The sequence below is a fragment of the Hypomesus transpacificus genome, chromosome 24 (assembly GCF_021917145.1).
Source record: "Hypomesus transpacificus isolate Combined female chromosome 24, fHypTra1, whole genome shotgun sequence".
Taxonomy (NCBI): domain Eukaryota; kingdom Metazoa; phylum Chordata; class Actinopteri; order Osmeriformes; family Osmeridae; genus Hypomesus; species Hypomesus transpacificus.
The window spans coordinates 3,344,777-3,364,963 of record NC_061083.1 but is presented as its reverse complement, the minus strand read 5'-3'; the positions used below and the strand labels follow the sequence as shown (position 1 = coordinate 3,364,963).

Below are 20,187 nucleotides of genomic sequence, written 5' to 3'. Positions count from 1 at the left end.
AGGGAACTTCAAAGTCCTGGTCCAAAGCTTTGTGCACAACTAAATTATTTCAACACGTTCACTCAAAGCCAGGAGAATTGTTCTCTCAGTGTGTTTGTCACCCATGTCGTTTGAGCAGACTTGCCATTATTATTTATTCTTTGACTGAGCCTTGATGCTTCTGAGGCCAGACCAGTCGTGATATAGGTTGGATCCTGGTCGTGGTCACCATGTCAGTTATGGGCTAACAATAAAACCTCTATATCATCCCCCACAATAGCTGAGCCAAGCGTCAGTGCTCAAGCAACAGTGAAGGCCAAAGGAGCTGTGAAACTGTGTACAGACGGACTCCATGGATACAAACAAGAATAGTGCCTTCCTGTCGCGTAAAACGTCTTGCCTTTAGAAAAAGGGAACTGGAGCGGAGGGGGACAACTGAAAGAGCTTTATCTAGGATTATCTAGAATGTTTATAGATGCGCAAGATATTTGTTTTTACTGTCTCGACAGTTAAAGAGATTTAAATCTGAAAGCTATACTCTGTCAAAAGTGTGTTTGCTCAGAGAAACTGTAGATGCTAATTCACAATGGCCTTTCCTTCAGTGCTGAGGCTTGTCACTAAGTATGACTGTAGTCAACAACAGTGATATAACACCCCCTATTGTGGCTTTGTGTGCTTAGCCCAAACTCATTACTCCTCTAGTTCTATGCAAGAGATGGGTGCTTCAAATACAGTACTTGGGAGCAACATTTTGAAAGGTAGATGTAGACGTCTGTTCTGACTCCTAAACGACAAAGAGAACGAAATGTTCGTCAAGGTACAGTTTGGAGGTAAGTGACATCTTTACATAATTTGACGCTATTTGATCAACTTTGTAAACAGCTTGCCCTACCTGGTAAATTACTATAGACGCAGTAACGTCAGAATGGTAAACTATCGACAAATCAAATCTGAATTGATTGAGGATTGATTTTACAACACTACTGTATCTAAATATTAATGATTAGTAAGAGGTTCTTTGCTTTGTCAGACAACAGAATGGAATTATTCAATTTGAACTGCAGACTGATAAACTTCATCCAAAATTTGAAAGAAAGATGTAATGTGGAATCTCAAGGTAAACATCCTTTCTCTTCTGTTGCAGAAAAATAAAGCAATAAGATAAATTCACTAATCGGCACCAGATATAGCTTCAAAACATCAATCGGTAGCCTGGCTGTCAGATTCCTGATTTCTAAGTAAATGTGCCAGAAGAATTTAGCTGTCTTGGTGACTTGAACAAATACATGAGCATTTATGTGTGAGAATGTGTGGTGCAGACTGCGTGGAGCTGATGGACAGGTCCGGAGAGCTAATGAGTCTGAACGAGAGGGGGCAGAGTGTGGAGCGGGCCAGCAGCTTGCTGAAGGAGAGGCAGAGTTACATCCTCCTACAGGTGTCCAGTGAGTCTACCCGTAAAACAACCTTGTACTACCTGATGAAGGACATAGCAACACCACAGCGTATAGAGTATTTGTCGTTCAAAGCAGTTGTATTGTCTGAAAAATTGGTGTATTAATGTGTGTAGTTTGATAGGGTTGAATTTAAAGAATGATCATCGAATTTCTACAGGAGATGATAGTACTGACGGCAACAAGTATCTACCTCTCCTAAACAACCTGGGAAGGTGCCACCCTGAATTAGCAGGTAAGAACACAGGTGACAGTTGTTATATCTGTTTATGGAAACATAGCATCAAATGACTATCAACGTTCTGTACGTGTCAACATGATTCTCACACTGTGTTCCGTATTTAGAAAATATTCATATATTTCTGTTTGTTCCATCCAACCAATTCCTCAGAGATTCTGCGGAAGATGTCCCTACCCAGTCGGGAGCGAGATAGAAAAGGCGGTCCCTACAGAAAAGGCTGGCCACAGAGGGACGCTCTTATCAACCAGACTCGGAACAAGACCACGAGTGGAAACAAGAAGAATAATTCCATCAAATAGTGACCCAACCCCACTGAATAGTGTGTCCATGTTTCAGATAATAATCAATCAGGCGACGTATAACAAAAAAAGTACCAGGACTTTAAATAAAGTGTTTTTGAATAAATAACTCTCAGACTGTCAATATAGATTATAAAAAAATGTGCACAGTGGTATTTATTGCTTTGACTTTGCATTTTAGCCAATAAATGCAGATTACATAACTAGGCTTCAGGGAACAGGAGAGACCCGCCCCCTCTTGGACGCAGTTACGGCTCAGGTTCTCGACCCCTCGCAGCACTAGACTTAAGTTCGGACAGTATTTTACGATGTCAGCGTCTGAGTTTGAGTCTTTAGAGAAGACGTTAGAAACACACCTTCCAAAGGAGGAACTTAAAGAAGTGAGACGAATTTTATTCGGAAAGGAGACGAAGTGAGTTGCCAATTCACCGCCCCGCTGAAATTATTTAACAACCGGTCGTTGTAATAGGTTTATCTGGTTATATTATTCCAATTGGCCTCCTTGGCAAACATAATGATTATGGGACAAGCCTAATATGCCCGCCTTTTCATGTCATAAAGTCAAATGTATATTGTGTTTTTGCTACCACGTTCTTAGTCAATTATCAACGAGTCAATCATTATCCGACGTGGACTTTGCTCTCGTTCTGAAATATAATTGGTTGGTTGTCTTCACCACTCTAAGTGCTACCAAATCACCTTACGTGCCAAACAAAAATGATTGACAGCGCTGGTGACAATCAATATAATAAACTGCACAAAACACAAGTGTGTCTGTGCTTTATCTAGTAGCTCCTTAAGCAACCTTTATTCTATTTCTGATTACAGGAAGTTGGACCTGCCAGCATGTGCAGTAGATGCTGCTTCAGAGCGGGACTTTGAACTGCAGGGGCATGTGTTCGAGGCTGCCCAGGAGCAGCTTAGGCCTCCGAGGCCCGTTCGGGTTGGGCTCATTCAGAACCGCATAGTTCTGCCCACAGATGCACCAGTCTTGGATCAGGTCAATATGGTCCCCCTCTTCAACTCCTCCAAAGAGGAGTGGTGGGGTGGGGTGGTGTTTTTTTTTGTCATGTGATCAGACAGGGAACCAGACACACCCCCACCACTACCACAAACATTTTTTAAGCCAAAAAGACACGGAAGGTGTCTTTTTTCATGACCAATGTTTTTCCTGATTGAACAGATCACAGCCCTCCACAAGAGGATTGGTGAAATGGTGGATGTAGCTGCAATGTGTGGAGTAAACATTGTGTGCTTCCAGGAGGCCTGGAGTGAGTGTAGTTAGATTTCCCGTTCACGTAAATACGATTCAGTGCCTTGTTAACTCTGCTAACTAGTCTAGTGTCCTATTCAAGGCCTTTTCATTCAACATTGAGTTGATTTCTTTGATAAAATTACCACAAAAGGAATCTGATCATTCGTAATCTGAGATGTATCCTGCTTTTTCGCACCACAGCTATGCCCTTTGCCTTCTGCACACGGGAAAAGGAGCCATGGACTGAGTTTGCTGAGTCTGCAGAGGAGGGCTACACCACACGCTTCTGCCAAGAGGTCAGAGGTCACATTTTTGGCATGTCTCAATATGCCCTATTGAGACATGTGTCACGTTCTATTACTGCATGTTATGCATGGTGGTTCTCTGTGTCTAAGATGACATTTGATGCATTGGTTATAATGACAGCAAATCTCAAATAAACATGTTCTACTCTCAGTTGGCAAAGAAATACAACATGGTTGTGGTGTCACCTATCTTGGAGCGAGACGAACTGCACAGCACTCTCTGGAACACGGCAGTGGTAGTTTCTAACTCTGGCAGCGTGTTGGGCAAAACCAGGAAAAACCACATTCCTCGAGTTGGAGACTTCAATGAGGTTCGTATTTCACTTCTTGAATATCTAAGCATTCTCTTACTTTCTTCTGACCTACTTTTTTTTCCACATGCTAAAAACATACCTTTTCTATAGACAGTTGGACACTGGAAATTAGGGGCTTTCAACATTATTCCAGCCTGTTTGTATCCTACCGGTGCAAGGGTCAGAATAATTTGTTAAAGGCTAAAACACAAAAATATTCTCATGTGTCCATGCGTGTGCACACACACACACACACACACACGGAAAACACTTTGAGCATCCTACCATCGCCACTTGAAGTTCAGAGGGCACGCTGATGTTATTTGGGAAATAAAGCTCCCTCATTACTGCTGTGGATGAAGACAACAGGACCCTGTTTTGTGTTTCCAGTCATGTTGTAATGTCTTCAGAGAAACCTAATGTTCGGGACAGAGCACGTTATTTCCTGTGTGGTCCTCAAAGCTCAGCGTGCTACAGGGATGCTCGTCAGCCATTTTGTTTAGGCAACTGTTATGCACTACTTTCATCTGACTTGTACCCTCTTGTTAAATCTACTTTCGCAGCTGTGTGGAACTACTTAAGATAAGGTTTTAACTTAATGCATTACATTTTTTGGCATACTTTGCATGTGTTATTTTAGGGCTTGTCACATACTTCAAACATTAACATGTACATTTACCCCTTTCTACCAACCCTACTCTCTTGACATGTTTCACTTTCACAGTCTACATATTACATGGAGGGCAACACAGGCCATAGAGTGTTTCAGACCCAATTTGGTAAGATTGCTGTGAATATTTGCTACGGGCGGCATCACCCACTCAACTGGTTCATGTACAGTATGAATGGGGCGGAAATCATCTTCAACCCTTCCGCTACTGTTGGAGGCCTCAGGTATATTGAGGGCGATGGTACCATGCAGCTTACGAATCCTTCCTGTTGTCATACATAGCACACTGACACTTCTATCATTGTTTTTCAGTGAGCCCATGTGGGCTATTGAGGCTAGGAATGCAGCAATAGCAAACCACTGCTTTACCTGTGGCATTAACCGTGTTGGAACTGTAAGTAAGCGGAAGTGGGGTTTTTCCAGTTTGCTAATGTCTGTTATTTTCCTTAACAGTTTAGCAGTACGGTGTCTTGTTGGTAAAAGGAAAAGTTTCACCAGCATTTCTTCTGTTGTCTGTAGGAACACTTCAAAAATGAATTCACCTCGGGCGATGGTAAAAAAGGTATGTATTCAAAACAATGTCTACATTTCCAAATCCCATTTTATGAACTGGATATCCAGTCTGTCTGGTTTTCCACTCAGCATTCATAACAGCACTGTACTGAGTTATTGAGTGGCAGTCCTTATGTACCATATGCTTCCAATACATAAGGATACTCATTGGACATGTCGTCCTCTGAGCTACAGTTACAAGGCCATGCAACTGGATCCAGTAGGCATCATAGATCTTGTTGTTATCCAGATGGCCTACTCTTTAGTCGTTTTATGCACACAGAACCAGACTAGTAAGCTGCGTGTATCTGGATGTTGTTTTGTGCTATAGCTGTCCACTCTTACATCTCTCCTGTCTGGTTTGGGTTACCTATGGTATTTGCCTTTTTCCAGCTCACCAGGACTTTGGGCACTTCTATGGCTCAAGCTACGTGGCTGCACCTGATGGCAGTCGCTCACCAGGGCTCTCTAGAACCAGGGATGGGCTTCTGGTAGCAGAAGTAGACCTCAACCTGAATCGACAAATCAGTGACAAATGGAGTTTCAAGGTAAACTAACATGGCTGAATTTTCTCCACGGTATCCAATTTCTCTTTTAATTAAATCAGTCCTTTTACTTTTCATCCCCCAAACAACTGTCTTCTCACTGTACCAAACTGGAACTGTACCCCCAGATGACAGGGAGGTATGCTGAGTATGCAGAAGGACTCACCAAAGCTGTCAAAATGGACTTCCAACCTAACATTATAAAGGAATAGAAGATATCTTCTGATTCAACTATATGCTATAACATTGCCATACAATCAAAGTCTAAGGCCAGTTGAGAAGCACCAATTAACCTTTATTGATTACAATGCACAAATGCAATCATATATTTCATTAAAAAAACTAAGGTTGGCATTGAAAACATTCCATTTGTTTTGTAACAAAAATAATTAGCTACCTTCCTATTTAAACCAAAAAACAATGGTCAAATTGAATATTAAATTAACACAATTATGGCTGGTATAAATCCAGAGTGCAATAATGTATTCCATGATGCAAAAATCAAAACACAGTTTTATGTGACAACACAATTTTGCCGTTTTAAAGGTTACCTAATCTCCATTTCATATTTGTATTTTAGTGTTTACACACACAGTGCACGAACTTGTAAAGGGAACCCATTTTAAATGCATGTACTTAAACACGTTTAAATATTTTATTATTTTACTTTTTAATACTTTTGTAGATGGTCATGGACTAATCTTTTTCTTTGCACACAGTAAGAAAGCATGTACGCATCAGACTGTGATGTATGGAGATGACCTGTATACTAGCCAGATATATTCATGAATCAGCTTGATGTACTGCATCGAGTAAATTAGCTTGCCACTTGATTTGCTATTGTTATATAACACACACACACACAGTTATGGATGTACATTACCTGAGTCTTTCAAGACAATTTCTCCCTATCCTTCCTATTTGTACGTTATATTGCACCAACACAAAGTGGTAATTAATAAAATATGAAATGCTAGTAAAGGACAGGGATGGCTGCCTCACACAAACCCTTGAGAATTACACTAAACATGACATTATACAAATCCATTGAAGGTGCACAATGTTGCCATCGGTCCTTACTGCTTTCTGTTCTCCATGTGTATGCTTGGGAAAAAAGCATTTCATCATTCTAAACAGACTAAGCAATCTGGTATCTTCTTTCAGTTTATCTTGTGGATTGGACTTAATAAACGTGACAGAGAGAAAGTCAAATTAATTCATTCTATATAGCATCTCCACCCAAGTTAAACAACCAAACAAAAAAAGAACTTGTGTTCCCGAGCTTTCCAGCTGGTACTTCCCTACGCATCAAATGCCAGTGGCTATGTGAAGCAAACGGGTGTAGTGACTGCAGCGGTGTTGTGGTTACTCTAGTAGTGGTCAGCCATGGCAGCACGAAGAGAGAAGAGCCCACAGGGATCTCCAACACTTGACTTGAGTTCGAGCCAAAGGTCCCATGCTGGAGACCTGCAGACTGGTGTGCCATCACAGTCTAGATGGAACACTAGCGTGATGTAGAGTTCAGCTATGTCACATTCCCTGAGCCAATCAGCTCTCCTTGAAAACGAACAGGATATCCTCGTCCGTCCCATAGCTCCTTCGAGCCTCTTCGAAATTACTAACGCTGGTGCAGCACACTCCTGAAACACACACACACAAACAGGATTTCCATCAATGCGACTGCTGTTATGTTACTCAGTTGAAGCCAGGGGCAGACATTCTTTCCCCTAATGAGTACACTGGCTTGCGGTATAGGCTCACACGCAGCGTGGCGTTGTGTGCGGGTGACAAAAGAAGTGTTCCGAATGCTTTAAAAATGCTCGACCGTTTTTCATTTTAAGTGTCAGGACTCACGATCTGAATATGCAGGATTGTTGTAGAAGATGCAGCCCGTGTCTCGGTTGAAGCCACTCGCAACCACAAAGTGACCCTGGTATTCAGGCTTCCGGCAGAAGCACTTCTGACCCACAGGGAGGAAGCAGCAATACTTGACAGGCGACGAGCAGAGTTCACACATAAGAACCACTGCATTGACCAGCACTATGGCCACATTGCCCCGTTCAAGATGGTCCTGGATGTCCTGAATGGTCACAGAGCTAGAAACGGAAGGAGACGTTAATCCACAGTAATTACAAACCAGATCAGCCATCATAATTTAAATATTTAACAATTGAATTCAGATCTACACGAACGTACCATTTATTGACCACCACGCCCTTGCTCTCAGCCTTCAGAAAGAGCTCATTCACTCTGTCTTCTTCAGTGTCAAAATGTTTCTTGTAGAAAGACTGTTTACAGGATGGAATTATCATTATGAAGAGCATACACACCAACACCCATAAAAGACGACATAACTTGGCTGTCTGAAATAAGGTCTTCAGTAGTCTCCAACCCTGATCCCCGGGGCCAACTGCCCTGCAGGTTTTAGATGTTTCCCTGCTCCAACGCACCTGATACTGAATGGTTCGTTATCAAGCTCTGCAGAAGCCTGATAACAACCATTCATTTGAATCAGGTGTGTTGGAGCAGGGAAACCACACAGGACTGTAGGCCCAAGGTTGGAAACCACTACATTACGGTACCTGATTCTTGAACCCTTTGTCTACGCCCAGGGTCTGAGTGCAAAAGCGGTGCTGGACTCCAAGCTGGTTCATGAGGTAGGCCAGGTCAATGGTCCATACACTTTCTGTCAATTTCAGCTCCCAACAAGCACTTTGAAACTCCTCATCACTGACAGGGTGGAGGTATCTGCCACACACAGTGTAAGGAAGAAGGGTTGGTCACTGGGTTAATACCTGTAGCTCACTAACCACTATGGTAAATTCAAAACCAACTTTACGGTTAAGATTAGGCTTACTTCAACACCATTTTTGAGCAAGCTAATCCGCAGTCCCAGTGGTACAATTGCCGAATGACTGGTACGTTCAGCAGAACGACATCATCTGTGAGGAAGATGAGATCCTGTTAACAAGGGGCTAGCAAGCAAGCGAATTAGCTAACGGGGGTGTTGTGGTGTTCACAAGTCAAGCCAATGCAAGTAGTCCATTTCACACGAAACTTGCATTGTTACAGTTGTGATCAAGCACTTACCTGTCATTCTGTGGTATATTTCGGAATCGCTAAAGGCTGAATCCAATCTAGACAGCGAAGCCCAGAAAGAACAACGTTACTGTTGATAATCCAAGGTTGGATTGCCTCATCAATGCTGCTGTTGTCTTGCAACCACATTAGCTAGCTGGCTAAGCTACTTGGCTAACACTGAAACATCCTGTAACTCAAATGAACCAGTTAGCTCTAGCTAACGGTAGACTATCAAGCTCTAAGTAGTATTGATTCTCCAACTTGATGATCGATTTATACAGTCAAAGTAGTCAAAGTATTTTTGTAGGCAATGTGGTTCAAATTACTAGCCACGACAGCTGCTGGCTTTCAAATTGCTAACTAGTTAGCCACCCGCCCCGGCTAATGCAAAACTCCCATTTCGGTACTGTAAGGGGTTGCCGTTGTGTTCATAAAAAGTGCACTCTTCCGGTGTAACAATTATGACCAAAAACGATACACTACATGCACTGTTGAATATAAAATATTTTTTTTGTATACTAATTATTGATCATAGTTCGGCTGTATAAATCGATGAATTAAACAAATTAAATAAATTGCACTATAACCTGGTGGGTGGTATTGGCGATCACCAGCAGGGGGCAGCGAATAGTAAATTGGAGACGTCTTATTCAGGAAAAGGAAGTTAACACAACACAGCAGAGCAGGCGGGCCGTAAGTAGAACGTTCAAAGGATGCTTGTTTGTTGAATAAAAGAAACGTTGTTAGTTATTGAATGAAATTATAGACCAACAATAAGGTAATTAGGTAGCCCTGTTATCTGGTCATGTTTAGACATTTAAGAGGAATAGAGTAAATAATTTAATGTCTGCGAAAATCGGCAATGGGATGGTGCAAGAAAATGCATGCATGGTAGCTAGCTAGCTAAATTAGCTAACGCTAGTACTGTAGAGCTAGTAGTTCATGTATACGGTTAGAGTGAAATGATCGTGTTTCATATGTTTGTTTTAATCATTTACTTGTTTTAAAAAGATTTGAAATAATGTTCCTTCTCATGATGCAGAAAGCTAACCATTGTAAGAAAAAAATTCGAAGATGTCTATTGGGGTGCCAATCAAAGTGCTCCATGAAGCCGAGGGGCACATTGTTACCTGTGAGACCAACACAGGCGAGGTGTACAGAGGGAAGCTCATTGAAGCCGAGGACAACATGAACTGCCAGGTAAGAATACACAAATCCCTACATTTTATCAACTTGTATTAACCACCACTGTCCCATATAGTAGCCAAATATCTTAAAACACACAGTATAACTAATATATATTTCCTCCCATTTTAGATGGCTAATATTACAGTGACCCACAGAGATGGTCGTGTAGCTCAGCTGGAGCAAGTGTACATTCGAGGCAGCAAGATTCGCTTCTTAATTCTGCCGGATATGTTAAAGAACGCGCCCATGCTAAAGAGCATGAAGAACAAGAACCAGGCTGCAGGAGCGGGAAGAGGAAAAGCTGCCATTCTCAAAGCACAAGGTACATGCATCCTTTTGCTGCCTTATTATTTTATCTTTTGTAACATTTACATTTATTCATTTAGCAGACGCTTTTATCCAAAGCGACTTCCAAGAGAGAGCTTTAAAAAGTACATAGGTCACTGATAAGAGCCCCAAAACATTGCGGGTAGCCAAAACATGAAGCACATATTTGTGAACAACCAAAAATTAGTGGCAACGGGAAGAACCATAAGAGCATACATTTATATCTTACTGTTTAGATCTTTAGTTATTGTTTAGCTTCTTAGTATTAGACTTTCTTATTTATACATTCAACTGTTTTTATTTTTTATTAAGATCCATATGTTTATTGTATGCACCTTCTTGCCACAGTACATTCTGTGTCTGTAAAAAAAAAAAAGTATATGGCAATAACAAATTCTGATCCTCCATCAGTCTTGTTCAGAAGATCTCTACTGCTAAGGTGTCTTGATGGATACTGTGTTGAATGTCCAACTGTATTAACCCTTGCTGCTTTTCTGGGTCCTTTTCAGTGGCAGCAAGAGGCCGGGGACGTGGAGGAATGGGCAGAGGAAATGTTTTCCAGAAAAGAAGATAGTTTATTTTTTCTCTGTGTACACTTTACCTTAAACGTACGTGAATTTAAATATGAACACAGTGATGCCTGTAGTAATGTTATTGCATTTATGGGAACTGCTGTAATTGTTATTGCATCACTGTTGACCATAATTCCTATGTAACTACATTCTATGTAGTGGCAATAGTGAATTTACACGTAAGCTAAAGTGTTACTGAATTTGTTCTTTGTGGTATCTGTGAGAAGGAATTTGATTTTGCAATTTTAAACATTAAAATGATTTTTCTCTAAACTGTCTGTTTGGAAGCAATATCAGACAATACATAAAGAACAGTGATGATGTTTTAGTTGTTTATTTAATGCAGGGATTGTACCCACCTATGACATCACAGCTGTTTGTACATTTAAACGAGGAGTACATCTCTTTGCTTTAGTGTGTTCCGTAAGTGGTTCCCATAGACAGCTGTGTAGACAAACTTCAGATTAGATGCATCTCCTTAAGTAGCATTAAAACATTTAGGATGTTCTACATGTGTCTTGATTTTGCAAAACGGGAATGGAGAGCATAAGATGGTCACTCACAGATTCAGTTGTGTCATCGCTATCATCAAGAACTGTGGTTTTGTGTTTAAGGTAGTAATGCCTTCTCCTTGTACATGTCACCAGAACCCAGTCACAAACTGCACCTGTCTATAGAGGAAATACATAATTTACAGATATCATTCACCATTCATACTTTTGTACCAAAGGTCCATGCAGTTGGGATCAGATATTCATTGCTGTGCATTTGGAATCCTTAAATTATTTGGGACAACATACCAAAGAGAGGAACGACAGCGCTGCGCCCAAATTCACGATGGTTGGGACAATACTGAATTTACCTGCCTGCAAAAATGTAATGATTTCATTGTAGCGATCCAACAAGTAGCCATTGCATCATGGTGGATACATAATCTTAGTAACCTGATCTTGTTAAGACTGTTTATGCAGATGAAGCATTGTGGTTGGAAAGCCTCACATTTCCAAAAACGATGACATCAAAACGGATTCCATAGGCTTTGATCAAGGTTCTTGTTTCCTTACCATCACTGTTGTAGAAGTATTTTGCAAACCTGAAGAAAATTCACCATTAAATCAGGGATTCTCGGTAGTGATGGAATCACACATAACTTCAAAACAGGATATAGAACTAGGTTCCTCAGTTTATTTGTTTCACCTGAAGTTGTATCCAGGAGCAACATTGTTGGTAGGGTTTTTGTCGTCTAGCCTACGGAAGGTGTATTGAGGTCGGCAAGGCTTCCCCCACCAGTCTAGGTCACAGGTCCAGTCGATAAGAATACCTAGCACGCCACCCTTCACAAACACAACCTCACATTTTACACTCCATCTTTTATTCGTAATGAAAGATGTCATTATACTTACCAATTATCCTTATAAAAGCTCAAACTGACAACATTAAGAATAACTGCAGATAGTTTGATCCAATCAAGGTTTTTATCATCTGTGTGTCACCTCTGTGATGTACTTTAGGCTCACCTTGACAGCCATGGTCTGAAACTCTTCTTCGGCCTCTGAGACCATGGTCTTAAGGTGGAAAATGGGACAGTGAGGATCTGTCTGGCGATTGAATTCACAGCGCTTCAGGTATGAAGTGTTGACGATGTCAGACATGATGTTTCTTCTGCAAAGCAAAATAAGTAAATAGGTTGGTCTAACTATGTGTGTAGGAAGCAAAGAAAGAAAAAAAGAAAGAGTAAAATAAGTATTACCCGTGGAAGTTGAACTTGGGGTATGTCACGCTGTTTTTGATCAGTACTGTAAAGTTCTCTGCTGCACCCAGCAGTGCTTGCCTGATGAGATACAAAACATGGTATGAAATTCACAACCTATCATTCCACAATAAAACCAAAATGTTGTCTCACATGCTGAGGGATAAATAGTGTGTAATACAACATATTGACTTTCTTACTCAGGTATGTTAACATCTAATTCAAGTGGACACCAAGATTGCACCTCACAGGTCTTGATGGTGTCTGAATAGTTCACACATAGGCCAGTCTGGATACCTTAAAAATCAGCAATATTCTGTCATCTTTGCGTCACCAGAGCAAGACTTAAAACAAAGAAAAATAAATCCTCCAAGTGGAAGCTTTAGGATCATGATTCTGAAACCATACTGTACATTTAACAACATTTGTAGCAAAGTAAACATAGTCTATTGTAGTAGCATGCCTACCATTGCCACGAGGGTCACTGAAACCCTCAGTGCAGTCACAGTCAGCTATGCAAATTGTTGATGTGGTCGGTAGCTTGAAAAGAGATACAGTTCCAGTGATATTCAAATACTTGACTTTTGCATTTCCAACTTTTCCATTTAAAACAGAGGCAGTATCCTTCTACAATGCATATAGAAGTAACACATGAAAAAATATATTGGGAAATGTTTGAGATAATTTGAAAAAAATTGCAGGAACAAACAATCAGTGGTTTACCTCAGGACAGCTTGACTGAGTTTGCCTTGGGGTAATAATCGCATTAGTCAAAACAAAAAACGAATTCTCCCCCTGTCATACAGGAAAACAAAAGGTTTTAGCAGGGTGTCATGAAAGTGCTACACTGATGACATACAATGACTGTGGATTAAAAAAAAAAACATTTTCATGTACCCCCCACCCCAAATGTTTCGAGGTAAAGGATGGGTCAGGGACCTGAGGTGGGATCACAAAGTCAGCCACATCCCAAATGTGGGGTCCCAAATTGGAGGAGTTGGTGAAAGAATATCCTTTGACCTTAGTGGTGACCGAGCTGATTATAGAGTCTGTGTCCTGGTAGCCCTTCTGCAGGTAACATACATAACTAGAAGGGGAGTGGATGCATCACAACAGAAATATATTATCATCTCACTAAAGAACATGGGGAGTGGATGAGAACAAGGTACAGCATAACAGAAATATCTTACCATCTCACTAAAGAATATCAAAAACACAGTTAATACATTGAACACCGAGTGTTACAAATAGTCATGCTTGCTTCAAAACTCTTACATGCAGTAGTATTCTTTGGTTCAAACAAACGTACCCGAAGACGTAAGCAATGATCAGAAAATTTATGAATCTGAAGAGAAGTCCTACTCCTTTGCTCTGAATAACAATTGTTCTGGGTGTTTCATAATCAAAGAAACAGCTAAGACAGCCGTGACAGCAACAAGTAGTCTTTGTCATGGCGACACTTTCAGAACTGCAGGCAGTGTACAGTAGGACAGTTATGAGTACCACGCTCAGTTTACATTGTCAAATAGAGCATTCAAATTACCGTTGTGGAAATAACGGTAATAAATGTGCAAACGTATGTACAACTCATTTGAATAAAAATGTCTCCGCAAAAATGCTCTTGTGAGTGGCTATATATACACTGCAAATGGACAGACAATTTGAAGCGGGAAACTGGAAAACTGTTGAAGTTAGATTTATTATTTGTGATCAAAAGATGCACTTCAATGTAAAACTATTTAAAAGATAAACAATTACGATACAAATGTCACCTCATGATATGCTGGGCATGTTAAAGCAATGTTAGAATGTTAATGATAATGCTAAATGTTAGCACAAAAGTCACATCAACACACTAGTACAATCCACAACGCAAGAGATTAAGGTCTGGTGTTAGCCATAGTTTCGCAGTAGCACCTCGACAACATCATCGTCTAAAGTTTAGTAATAGGGCCAGACCGAACTGTAACAGTTTTAGTGGTCTGAAGTCCACTGTACTGTCCGTCCGAACTGGGATACACCCCTCTGATTCTTAACACGGAGCAACTAGGGATTACAGGGCGTGTCTCTTTTGGAGGAGAGCCGAATCTCCAGGTGATGTACTGTCTGTAGGCGCAGTGGCGGAGGGCGGGGGTCCTGTCCTCCGGGCCCCTCTCAGAGAGAGGCTCCTTGTACAGCAGCACACCCTCCAGGAGAGTCTCCCCCACCACCAGCTGCTCAAACAGGGGGGAGGTGGTGATGCATCGGCCCCTGCTCCGCCTGCAGCACAGCTGCTCCGCGGGGAGGCTGGGGGAGCCACAGCAGCCACACAGGCACCACGACGGACACCCAGGCCTGTGAGGCACCTGCTGGGGCTGCTTGACTACGCTGGACCCGAGCTGCAGTGTGCCGACCATGGCTCTCAAGTGCATTTCATCCTCCTGGAAACCAGACCAAAATATATCCGTTCATACACCAATCGAATGACATCACTGAGGATTACACTGCACATACTGGACAGTTAGCTTTAAGGCTTCCTTGAGTAGGAAAAGGATGCAAACCTGGCTTTGGTGAATTGATATGGGTTTCACATCTTGTAGGCTTTTCTTCTGTGATCTTTTCACCACTCTAATATGGTCGTCGTCCACAAACGAGACACAGAGTATGCACTGAAACAATACATCATTGTTCAACGCCTCACCGCACATTTCCATTCAACGTTCAGTAGACAGAATGCAAATCTCCAGCCTGGAGGATGAACGTGCCTGAGGCTATCATGGAAATGACCCGTCGTCTCACCTGTTGTCTGTCCCGGACAGACTCAACCTTCTTTTCTGAGTAGTCCTGTCTGGCTTCTCTAGAGTAGCAGCTGGTCCCAATCAACCAATCAATGATAATGGTAGTCTGGGTGAAAATGAACCTTTGGGTTAATGTTTCCTTGTTCAGGACATTGGTAGACATTCTGAATGTGAGGTGAGCATTGATTTTCAAACTCACTAGAGCGTAATAAGACAGGGTTGATCCAATGTAGATGATAAGTTGAATTATACTGAACTTTCCTGCCTAAACAGAACACAGAGCAGAGAAAAAGAAAACTGTTACACAGCGTTATTTAACTACATCAATCAGGCTTTGGACAGAACTGTCAGGCAGTTTGGACACGGGATTGACATTACTGTTATGGGATATTTCGACATGTTATTGTTCAATTTAGTGGTATTTCCTGAAATGTACAGTACACAAACCTTTCCAAAGACCATGACGTCAAACCTGATCCCAAAAGCTTTGTACAGCGTTCTTACTTCTATGCCATTCTCTCTGTGGTACCTTGCAAATCTGATAATGCAATTACAAAACAGGCAGTAATATTTATTTTATGTAAATGCTAAGAGTTACTCGTCAATGCCACACGACATTATGCTCGTTATCTTATTAATGATTAACTTGATTCAAACAATCTGTGGCCTCACTCTTACCTGAAGTTGAGGCCAGGGTAAAGGGTTCGGTTGCCCTCCTTCTCATCCAGGCGGCGAAAGGTATACTTCGGCAGACAGTTTTGAGAAAACCCGTCCAGATTGCAGTCCCAGTTAATCTGGATTCCAATTACACCTCCCTATAGACACAGCAAAGCAAATGTTGTGTAAAGAGGCAGGGCCTATGAACTAGATAAAACAAGTGATGGGATTTAAAAAAAACTCTAGGTGACGCACCTCTACTGCCATCTGTGAAAAGTTCTCTTTGGCCTCCTGAATTATGTCACCTAGACGGAAGATAGGACACAGGTGGTCTCTGTACTTGTTAAACCGGCAGCCCTTCAGGTAGGTAGAGTCCATCCAAGGAAGGATATTCCTTCTGTGAAGCAAAAAACTGTCATCTGGAACACTTTGAGGAACTTGGTGAAAGTGCCTACAGTATATTTAACAACGCTGATCAGTGATTGGACTCGGGAGGGAAATGTATGCGACCCATAAGGTATTTTACCTGATGAAATTGAAGGCAGGGAATCTGATATCATTCTTGATGAGGACTGTGAAGTTCTCAGCCGATGCTAAGAGAGCAGGCCTACATAAATCGACACGTTACTTCAAATGAATTCAAATGGCGTATTTTGTGTGAAAACATCAACAGTAGGCTGCAATCAATTTAGCCAGCTTCCTAAATCCGATAGGAACTGAGATTTATAGTCCCAGTAGTTCCGTATGAACACCTTGTACCTTGTACTGAACACAACTATTTCTGTTGCTTACCTTGGAGGTTTGGGCTTTGTTTCGATAGGACACCATGCAAACACCTCACATGTCTTCCTCGTCACATCAAACTTCACACATGCTCCTGTCTGAACCCCTGCAAAGCAAGCCAACAATCCCAGAGTTTTTTCTACGCCATTTAGGAGACTGTTTGTGATTAACGACTCCAAATGTCTTTTTCTAATCTATTCATTATTAGTCTCCTCATTTACTAGTACTTCTGTTCATCAAACATTAATTTATGAATACTTTTGCTGGATGCTATGGAGACCGAGAGGAGATCCTTTCAAATCTCAACATATCACTGACAAATTCCTCTTATTGTAAGAACTAAAGCTAAAACTCAGTAGTCTAGAGGCAACTCATAAAAATTACAATACCATGGCTATGCTGGTCTGAGAACCCTTTCTCACAGTTCTTGTCCGTGCGACACAATTCTCCATAAGGGGGGACCTGTAAAATAAATGTAGATGACACGTACTGCATTGCTGTTTCTATTTATCAAAAGAAAGCTTTTGCTACAATACACTACCTCTGGGCATTTTCCCTGTTTCTGATCATTTGTGATAGCCACATTGGTCACCACAAAAAACGAATTCTTTCCCTGTTAAAAGAGAACTTGGAAAGGTGAAAGCCATATAACAATGCATGTAAACAATTTATAAAAAGGGAAATATTTCATCCGCACACTTCTTGTACAAACGACCATACACACCTGCGACGGACCACTGTAATCAACCACATCCCAGACTATATTACCAACGCCTGGCAGGTTGGTTAAGGCCACTCCCTTGACCTTAGTGGTGACCGAACTGACCACAAAGTCATATTCTTGATACTCCTTGTTCCATAGCATCATAATACTGCAAATGTATACATTTGTATAGTGGGTTGAGATTGACAAACATGTATATTCATCAAGACAATTATATAAACATAATGAAGTGTGATATCTGTCTTACTTTTACATTTAAATAACAAACAATTGGCGTACTGTTAAGGTCATCGTGCAATAACGTTTTAAGCAGCCTTGATAAAAATGTTTACAAAGATATGTTGCCGGGGCGTTTTGGCCGTTTTTTCCCCCAGCAGGCTTATATCTGCAAGCTATACTCACCAAATGAATAGCACAATGACTCCGTTAAGTGTCCATTTCAGCGACCCAAGTCGAACGCTTTTAATTCTGACAAGTTTATTGGTTTCATATTCGCAAATGTTTATCAGCTTACAAGACATGTTGGGCAATTCAGATGGAATGGAATTGTTGTGGACTGACTCATTCTGAAGTCTCCTTCCTGTGAGGGTCACATGTCCTTGTAGTCTTGCAGCTGCTGCAGTTCCATCCTCGCTTTTCTACCAAGCCCACTCTTATTCATCGCCGGGAGTTCCACAATCTTCCTCTTTCTGTAGTTGTCTGCAGCCTACAGATTTTGAACCGCCAAATGGAAACAAAGTGATCATTGTGCATTTATGATTTATGGTCAATTTTGTCTCTTTATATCGGAATTTTCTTTCAACGCCCTTTGGGAAATTACAAGCGGCCTGGGAAAAATTGTTTAAAGGCTACTTTGATCACTGAACGCTGTCTGTGAACTGTTAAGTTGAATATGGTGTAGGCCTACACTGGAACTGGAATTATTATCCAGCAAGGTCAAAGCTACACATAGGCCTACATCATGTCCTCTGAAAGCCTCTGAAGAAGGATTTCCAAAATGGCTTACTGTCATTTGAATTGTGAATGGCATTAAAAGCAAATAGATGAGCACAAAAAGAGAAGAAAAAAACCCGTTATAGATTTGAATAGGGAAATACAGCAAAGCCAAACTAAAATATATCTTTTTTCCATGGTCAGAATGTTTAGATCAGTCTGCCAGAAGGTGCTTGAGCTCTAGGTAAATTACCGTCTGGCTAGTAAACAAATCCATGCTTGGAAAAAGATATGGTGTTTCGTGCACTGGAGCAAAGAATAGACTTAAAGGAGTCATGCAACAAGAGGTGCACCTATGTCAAATGTAGGGTTGGTTCATGCAATAAATCAGGAAGAACAACCACATGTTGCTATGTAGAGATATAATAATAACAAGAGATGGAACACAATGATGTAACACAAATATATTCAATCAAAACCAACCCAACACAGCATATTCAGTAATTGCTCTCTTTGTCACGCTGTGTGCTTTTTTTTCATTAAGCAAAATGGCCACGAATAATTAGGACTAATTTGTGTTTTCCAAATCTTGCTACGGCCTACACCATTACCCAGTGGCATCCGGCATGATCTTTAATTTACATCAGTTCAGGAGGTCATCATGACATGAGGAATATATTTGCATGTAGGAATTCCAATTATTCTATAAGATGCTTTGCAGACGTTGCTTTTCCTCACAATCGTTTGGATTTCAGTCAGCCTCGTCTCCTTCCTCCAAATCAACAACAATGGTTCTGTTCATAAATACTTTAAAATTCTACGGCATGGCCATCTTGCTTTTCTTTGGAGTGCTGTGGAACATCTTCAACCTGGTGGCCACTGTGGTCCAGCACGGGAACTCCAGGGGCCTCCAGACAGCGAGTCTCGCCATCCTATTCATCTCCCTCAGCAACGTGCTACTCTTCCTCTCTACGTTCGGCATCATCGTGATGATGTTGATGGGTGTGCTTTGCTGGCAGGAACTGCCGATGTTCTTCTGTGTGGTCCTGTATGTGTGGCTGGCCAGCAGCAGCGTGAGTTTCTGGTCCATCGCTTGGCTGAGCGTGTTCTACTGCATGAAGGTCGTCAGCTTCTCCTCTGCTCTACTCGGGACGATCAAGAACAACATCTCGACCGTCATCAATGCCACTCTCGTTTTGACGGTCGTGAGCTCCTGTGTGATGTTCGCACCCGTGCTCTCCCTGACCTACCGCAACGAAACCAGCATTACCTCTCTCGCGGAGAACGTAACTTGTGTGATAAGGAAACCGTTATTCCCTTCCTGGATGAACATGAATCTCTACGTGCTGGTGTTTGTCTGCTATCTCGCTCTGTTCCCTGTGATGGTCATGCTACCGACCTCTCTCAGGATGGTGGTTCATCTCTGCAAGCACACTATGTCCATGAGGAAAAACCAGAATGAGTTCCAGAGTGCAGATTCCTACCTCCTCGTGTGCAGGCTCACTGTGGCCCTGGTTGGGGTGTACATTGTCACTTTGTCTTTTATATGCCTTTTTTTCTTATATTCACTGTTTGTCTCTCAGCTCTCAGCAGACTATTTGTTTATGGGTTACTCTTTCTATTGCAGTGCAACTGCAGTTCTGTTGACCATCTCCAACAAGTCCCTAAGGGAGAAACTGTGTCTTCTGTTTTGTTGTGAGAAACCGTTGGTACGGAGTCGAGATGAAAAGAGCAGAGAAACTGGAGCGGCGTAAATTAGGCTGATGTGTTTATCAACGTAACGTCTTGATGCGCATTTATGTGTT

General features: G+C 41.5%; 7 protein-coding genes across 10 annotated transcripts; 4 read left to right on the top strand and 3 right to left on the bottom strand.

Annotated features, from left to right (window-relative positions):
- The first annotated feature begins 261 nt into the window (after window positions 1-261).
- Window positions 262-2,078, top strand: LOC124486509 (uncharacterized protein C22orf15). 2 transcript variants are annotated; one of them, XM_047048161.1, is made up of 5 exons: window positions 400-809; window positions 1,010-1,096; window positions 1,299-1,421; window positions 1,591-1,665; window positions 1,822-2,078. In XM_047048161.1, the coding sequence occupies exons 1-5, from the start codon at window positions 785-787 to the stop codon at window positions 1,968-1,970; spliced, it is 459 nt and encodes a 152-aa protein (XP_046904117.1). In that variant the 5' UTR covers window positions 400-784; the 3' UTR covers window positions 1,971-2,078. The 2 variants fall into 2 exon arrangements, with proteins under 2 accessions (XP_046904118.1, XP_046904117.1); XM_047048162.1 differs by lacking the exon at window positions 1,010-1,096 and having other exon boundaries at window positions 262-809.
- A 113-nt stretch (window positions 2,079-2,191) lies between these two features.
- Window positions 2,192-5,951, top strand: upb1 (ureidopropionase, beta). Its single transcript, XM_047048158.1, has 10 exons — window positions 2,192-2,382; window positions 2,799-2,970; window positions 3,154-3,241; window positions 3,427-3,521; window positions 3,683-3,841; window positions 4,548-4,717; window positions 4,806-4,887; window positions 5,013-5,055; window positions 5,439-5,593; window positions 5,719-5,951. Exons 1-10 carry the CDS (start codon window positions 2,279-2,281, stop codon window positions 5,800-5,802), a joined length of 1,152 nt encoding a protein of 383 aa, XP_046904114.1. The 5' UTR covers window positions 2,192-2,278; the 3' UTR covers window positions 5,803-5,951.
- Window positions 5,952-6,433: 482 nt separating this feature from the next.
- Window positions 6,434-9,096, bottom strand: gucd1 (guanylyl cyclase domain containing 1). The gene is made up of 6 exons (XM_047048159.1): window positions 8,681-9,096; window positions 8,448-8,532; window positions 8,173-8,338; window positions 7,787-7,878; window positions 7,445-7,686; window positions 6,434-7,230 (listed from the first exon to the last, which is right to left on the bottom strand). The coding sequence occupies exons 1-6, from the start codon at window positions 8,685-8,687 to the stop codon at window positions 7,139-7,141; spliced, it is 684 nt and encodes a 227-aa protein (XP_046904115.1). The 5' UTR covers window positions 8,688-9,096; the 3' UTR covers window positions 6,434-7,138.
- A 175-nt stretch (window positions 9,097-9,271) lies between these two features.
- On the top strand, window positions 9,272-11,031 carry snrpd3 (small nuclear ribonucleoprotein D3 polypeptide). 2 transcript variants are annotated; one of them, XM_047048163.1, is made up of 4 exons: window positions 9,272-9,364; window positions 9,714-9,871; window positions 9,989-10,181; window positions 10,696-11,031. In XM_047048163.1, the coding sequence occupies exons 2-4, from the start codon at window positions 9,746-9,748 to the stop codon at window positions 10,758-10,760; spliced, it is 384 nt and encodes a 127-aa protein (XP_046904119.1). In that variant the 5' UTR covers window positions 9,272-9,364; window positions 9,714-9,745; the 3' UTR covers window positions 10,761-11,031. The 2 variants fall into 2 exon arrangements, with proteins under 2 accessions (XP_046904119.1, XP_046904120.1); XM_047048164.1 differs by having other exon boundaries at window positions 9,358-9,449.
- An 81-nt stretch (window positions 11,032-11,112) lies between these two features.
- Window positions 11,113-14,112, bottom strand: p2rx4b (purinergic receptor P2X, ligand-gated ion channel, 4b). The gene is made up of 12 exons (XM_047048157.1): window positions 13,818-14,112; window positions 13,448-13,595; window positions 13,232-13,303; window positions 12,976-13,048; window positions 12,709-12,805; window positions 12,509-12,589; window positions 12,276-12,420; window positions 11,956-12,092; window positions 11,758-11,851; window positions 11,559-11,624; window positions 11,322-11,429; window positions 11,113-11,202 (listed from the first exon to the last, which is right to left on the bottom strand). Exons 1-12 carry the CDS (start codon window positions 13,958-13,960, stop codon window positions 11,170-11,172), a joined length of 1,197 nt encoding a protein of 398 aa, XP_046904113.1. The 5' UTR covers window positions 13,961-14,112; the 3' UTR covers window positions 11,113-11,169.
- A 76-nt stretch (window positions 14,113-14,188) lies between these two features.
- On the bottom strand, window positions 14,189-18,237 carry p2rx7 (purinergic receptor P2X, ligand-gated ion channel, 7). 2 transcript variants are annotated; one of them, XM_047048156.1, is made up of 14 exons: window positions 17,852-18,237; window positions 17,450-17,597; window positions 17,267-17,338; window positions 17,115-17,187; window positions 16,735-16,831; window positions 16,469-16,549; window positions 16,198-16,339; window positions 15,964-16,100; window positions 15,733-15,823; window positions 15,485-15,550; window positions 15,287-15,391; window positions 15,049-15,156; window positions 14,578-14,928; window positions 14,189-14,468 (listed from the first exon to the last, which is right to left on the bottom strand). In XM_047048156.1, the coding sequence occupies exons 1-14, from the start codon at window positions 17,968-17,970 to the stop codon at window positions 14,436-14,438; spliced, it is 1,623 nt and encodes a 540-aa protein (XP_046904112.1). In that variant the 5' UTR covers window positions 17,971-18,237; the 3' UTR covers window positions 14,189-14,435. The 2 variants fall into 2 exon arrangements, with proteins under 2 accessions (XP_046904112.1, XP_046904111.1); XM_047048155.1 differs by having other exon boundaries at window positions 14,189-14,928; window positions 17,852-18,235.
- Window positions 18,238-18,796: 559 nt separating this feature from the next.
- LOC124486582 (taste receptor type 2 member 40-like) lies at window positions 18,797-20,136 on the top strand. Its single transcript, XM_047048284.1, has one exon. The coding sequence runs from the start codon at window positions 19,093-19,095 to the stop codon at window positions 20,134-20,136; it is 1,044 nt and encodes a 347-aa protein (XP_046904240.1). The 5' UTR covers window positions 18,797-19,092.
- The last annotated feature ends 51 nt before the right edge of the window (window positions 20,137-20,187 follow it).

Excerpts from the sequence above, each read along its gene's own strand:
- LOC124486509 (XM_047048161.1), top strand. The coding sequence starts at position 785 with ATGTTCGTCAAGGTACAGTTTGGAG. Across the intron at positions 1,422-1,590 it reads CATCCTCCTACAGGTGTCCA|GAGATGATAGTACTGACGGC; the intron begins GTGAGTCTACCC and ends GAATTTCTACAG. Across the intron at positions 1,666-1,821 it reads GTGCCACCCTGAATTAGCAG|AGATTCTGCGGAAGATGTCC; the intron begins GTAAGAACACAG and ends CCAATTCCTCAG.
- upb1 (XM_047048158.1), top strand. The coding sequence starts at position 2,279 with ATGTCAGCGTCTGAGTTTGAGTCTTTAGAGAAGACGTTAGAAACACAC. Across the intron at positions 3,842-4,547 it reads GAGTTGGAGACTTCAATGAG|TCTACATATTACATGGAGGG; the intron begins GTTCGTATTTCA and ends TCACTTTCACAG. Across the intron at positions 5,056-5,438 it reads CTCGGGCGATGGTAAAAAAG|CTCACCAGGACTTTGGGCAC; the intron begins GTATGTATTCAA and ends GCCTTTTTCCAG.
- gucd1 (XM_047048159.1), bottom strand. Across the intron at positions 8,339-8,447 it reads TGCTCAAAAATGGTGTTGAA|ATACCTCCACCCTGTCAGTG; the intron begins GTAAGCCTAATC and ends TGTGTGTGGCAG. Across the intron at positions 7,687-7,786 it reads GGCGTGGTGGTCAATAAATG|CTCTGTGACCATTCAGGACA; the intron begins GTACGTTCGTGT and ends TTCCGTTTCTAG.
- snrpd3 (XM_047048163.1), top strand. The coding sequence starts at position 9,746 with ATGTCTATTGGGGTGCCAATCAAAGTGCTCCATGAAGCCGAGGGGCAC. Across the intron at positions 9,872-9,988 it reads AGGACAACATGAACTGCCAG|ATGGCTAATATTACAGTGAC; the intron begins GTAAGAATACAC and ends CTCCCATTTTAG. Across the intron at positions 10,182-10,695 it reads TGCCATTCTCAAAGCACAAG|TGGCAGCAAGAGGCCGGGGA; the intron begins GTACATGCATCC and ends GGTCCTTTTCAG.
- p2rx4b (XM_047048157.1), bottom strand. The coding sequence starts at position 13,960 with ATGACAAAGACTACTTGTTGCTGTCACGGCTGTCTTAGCTGTTTCTTT. Across the intron at positions 13,304-13,447 it reads ACTTTGTGATCCCACCTCAG|GGGGAGAATTCGTTTTTTGT; the intron begins GTCCCTGACCCA and ends CCTGTATGACAG. Across the intron at positions 11,852-11,955 it reads GCTCCTGGATACAACTTCAG|GTTTGCAAAATACTTCTACA; the intron begins GTGAAACAAATA and ends AATTTTCTTCAG.
- p2rx7 (XM_047048155.1), bottom strand. The coding sequence starts at position 17,970 with ATGTCTTGTAAGCTGATAAACATTTGCGAATATGAAACCAATAAACTT. Across the intron at positions 17,188-17,266 it reads AACAGGGAAAATGCCCAGAG|GTCCCCCCTTATGGAGAATT; the intron begins GTAGTGTATTGT and ends TTTATTTTACAG. Across the intron at positions 16,340-16,468 it reads CCTGCCTTCAATTTCATCAG|AAGGAATATCCTTCCTTGGA; the intron begins GTAAAATACCTT and ends TTTGCTTCACAG.
- LOC124486582 (XM_047048284.1), top strand. The coding sequence starts at position 19,093 with ATGCTTTGCAGACGTTGCTTTTCCTCACAATCGTTTGGATTTCAGTCA.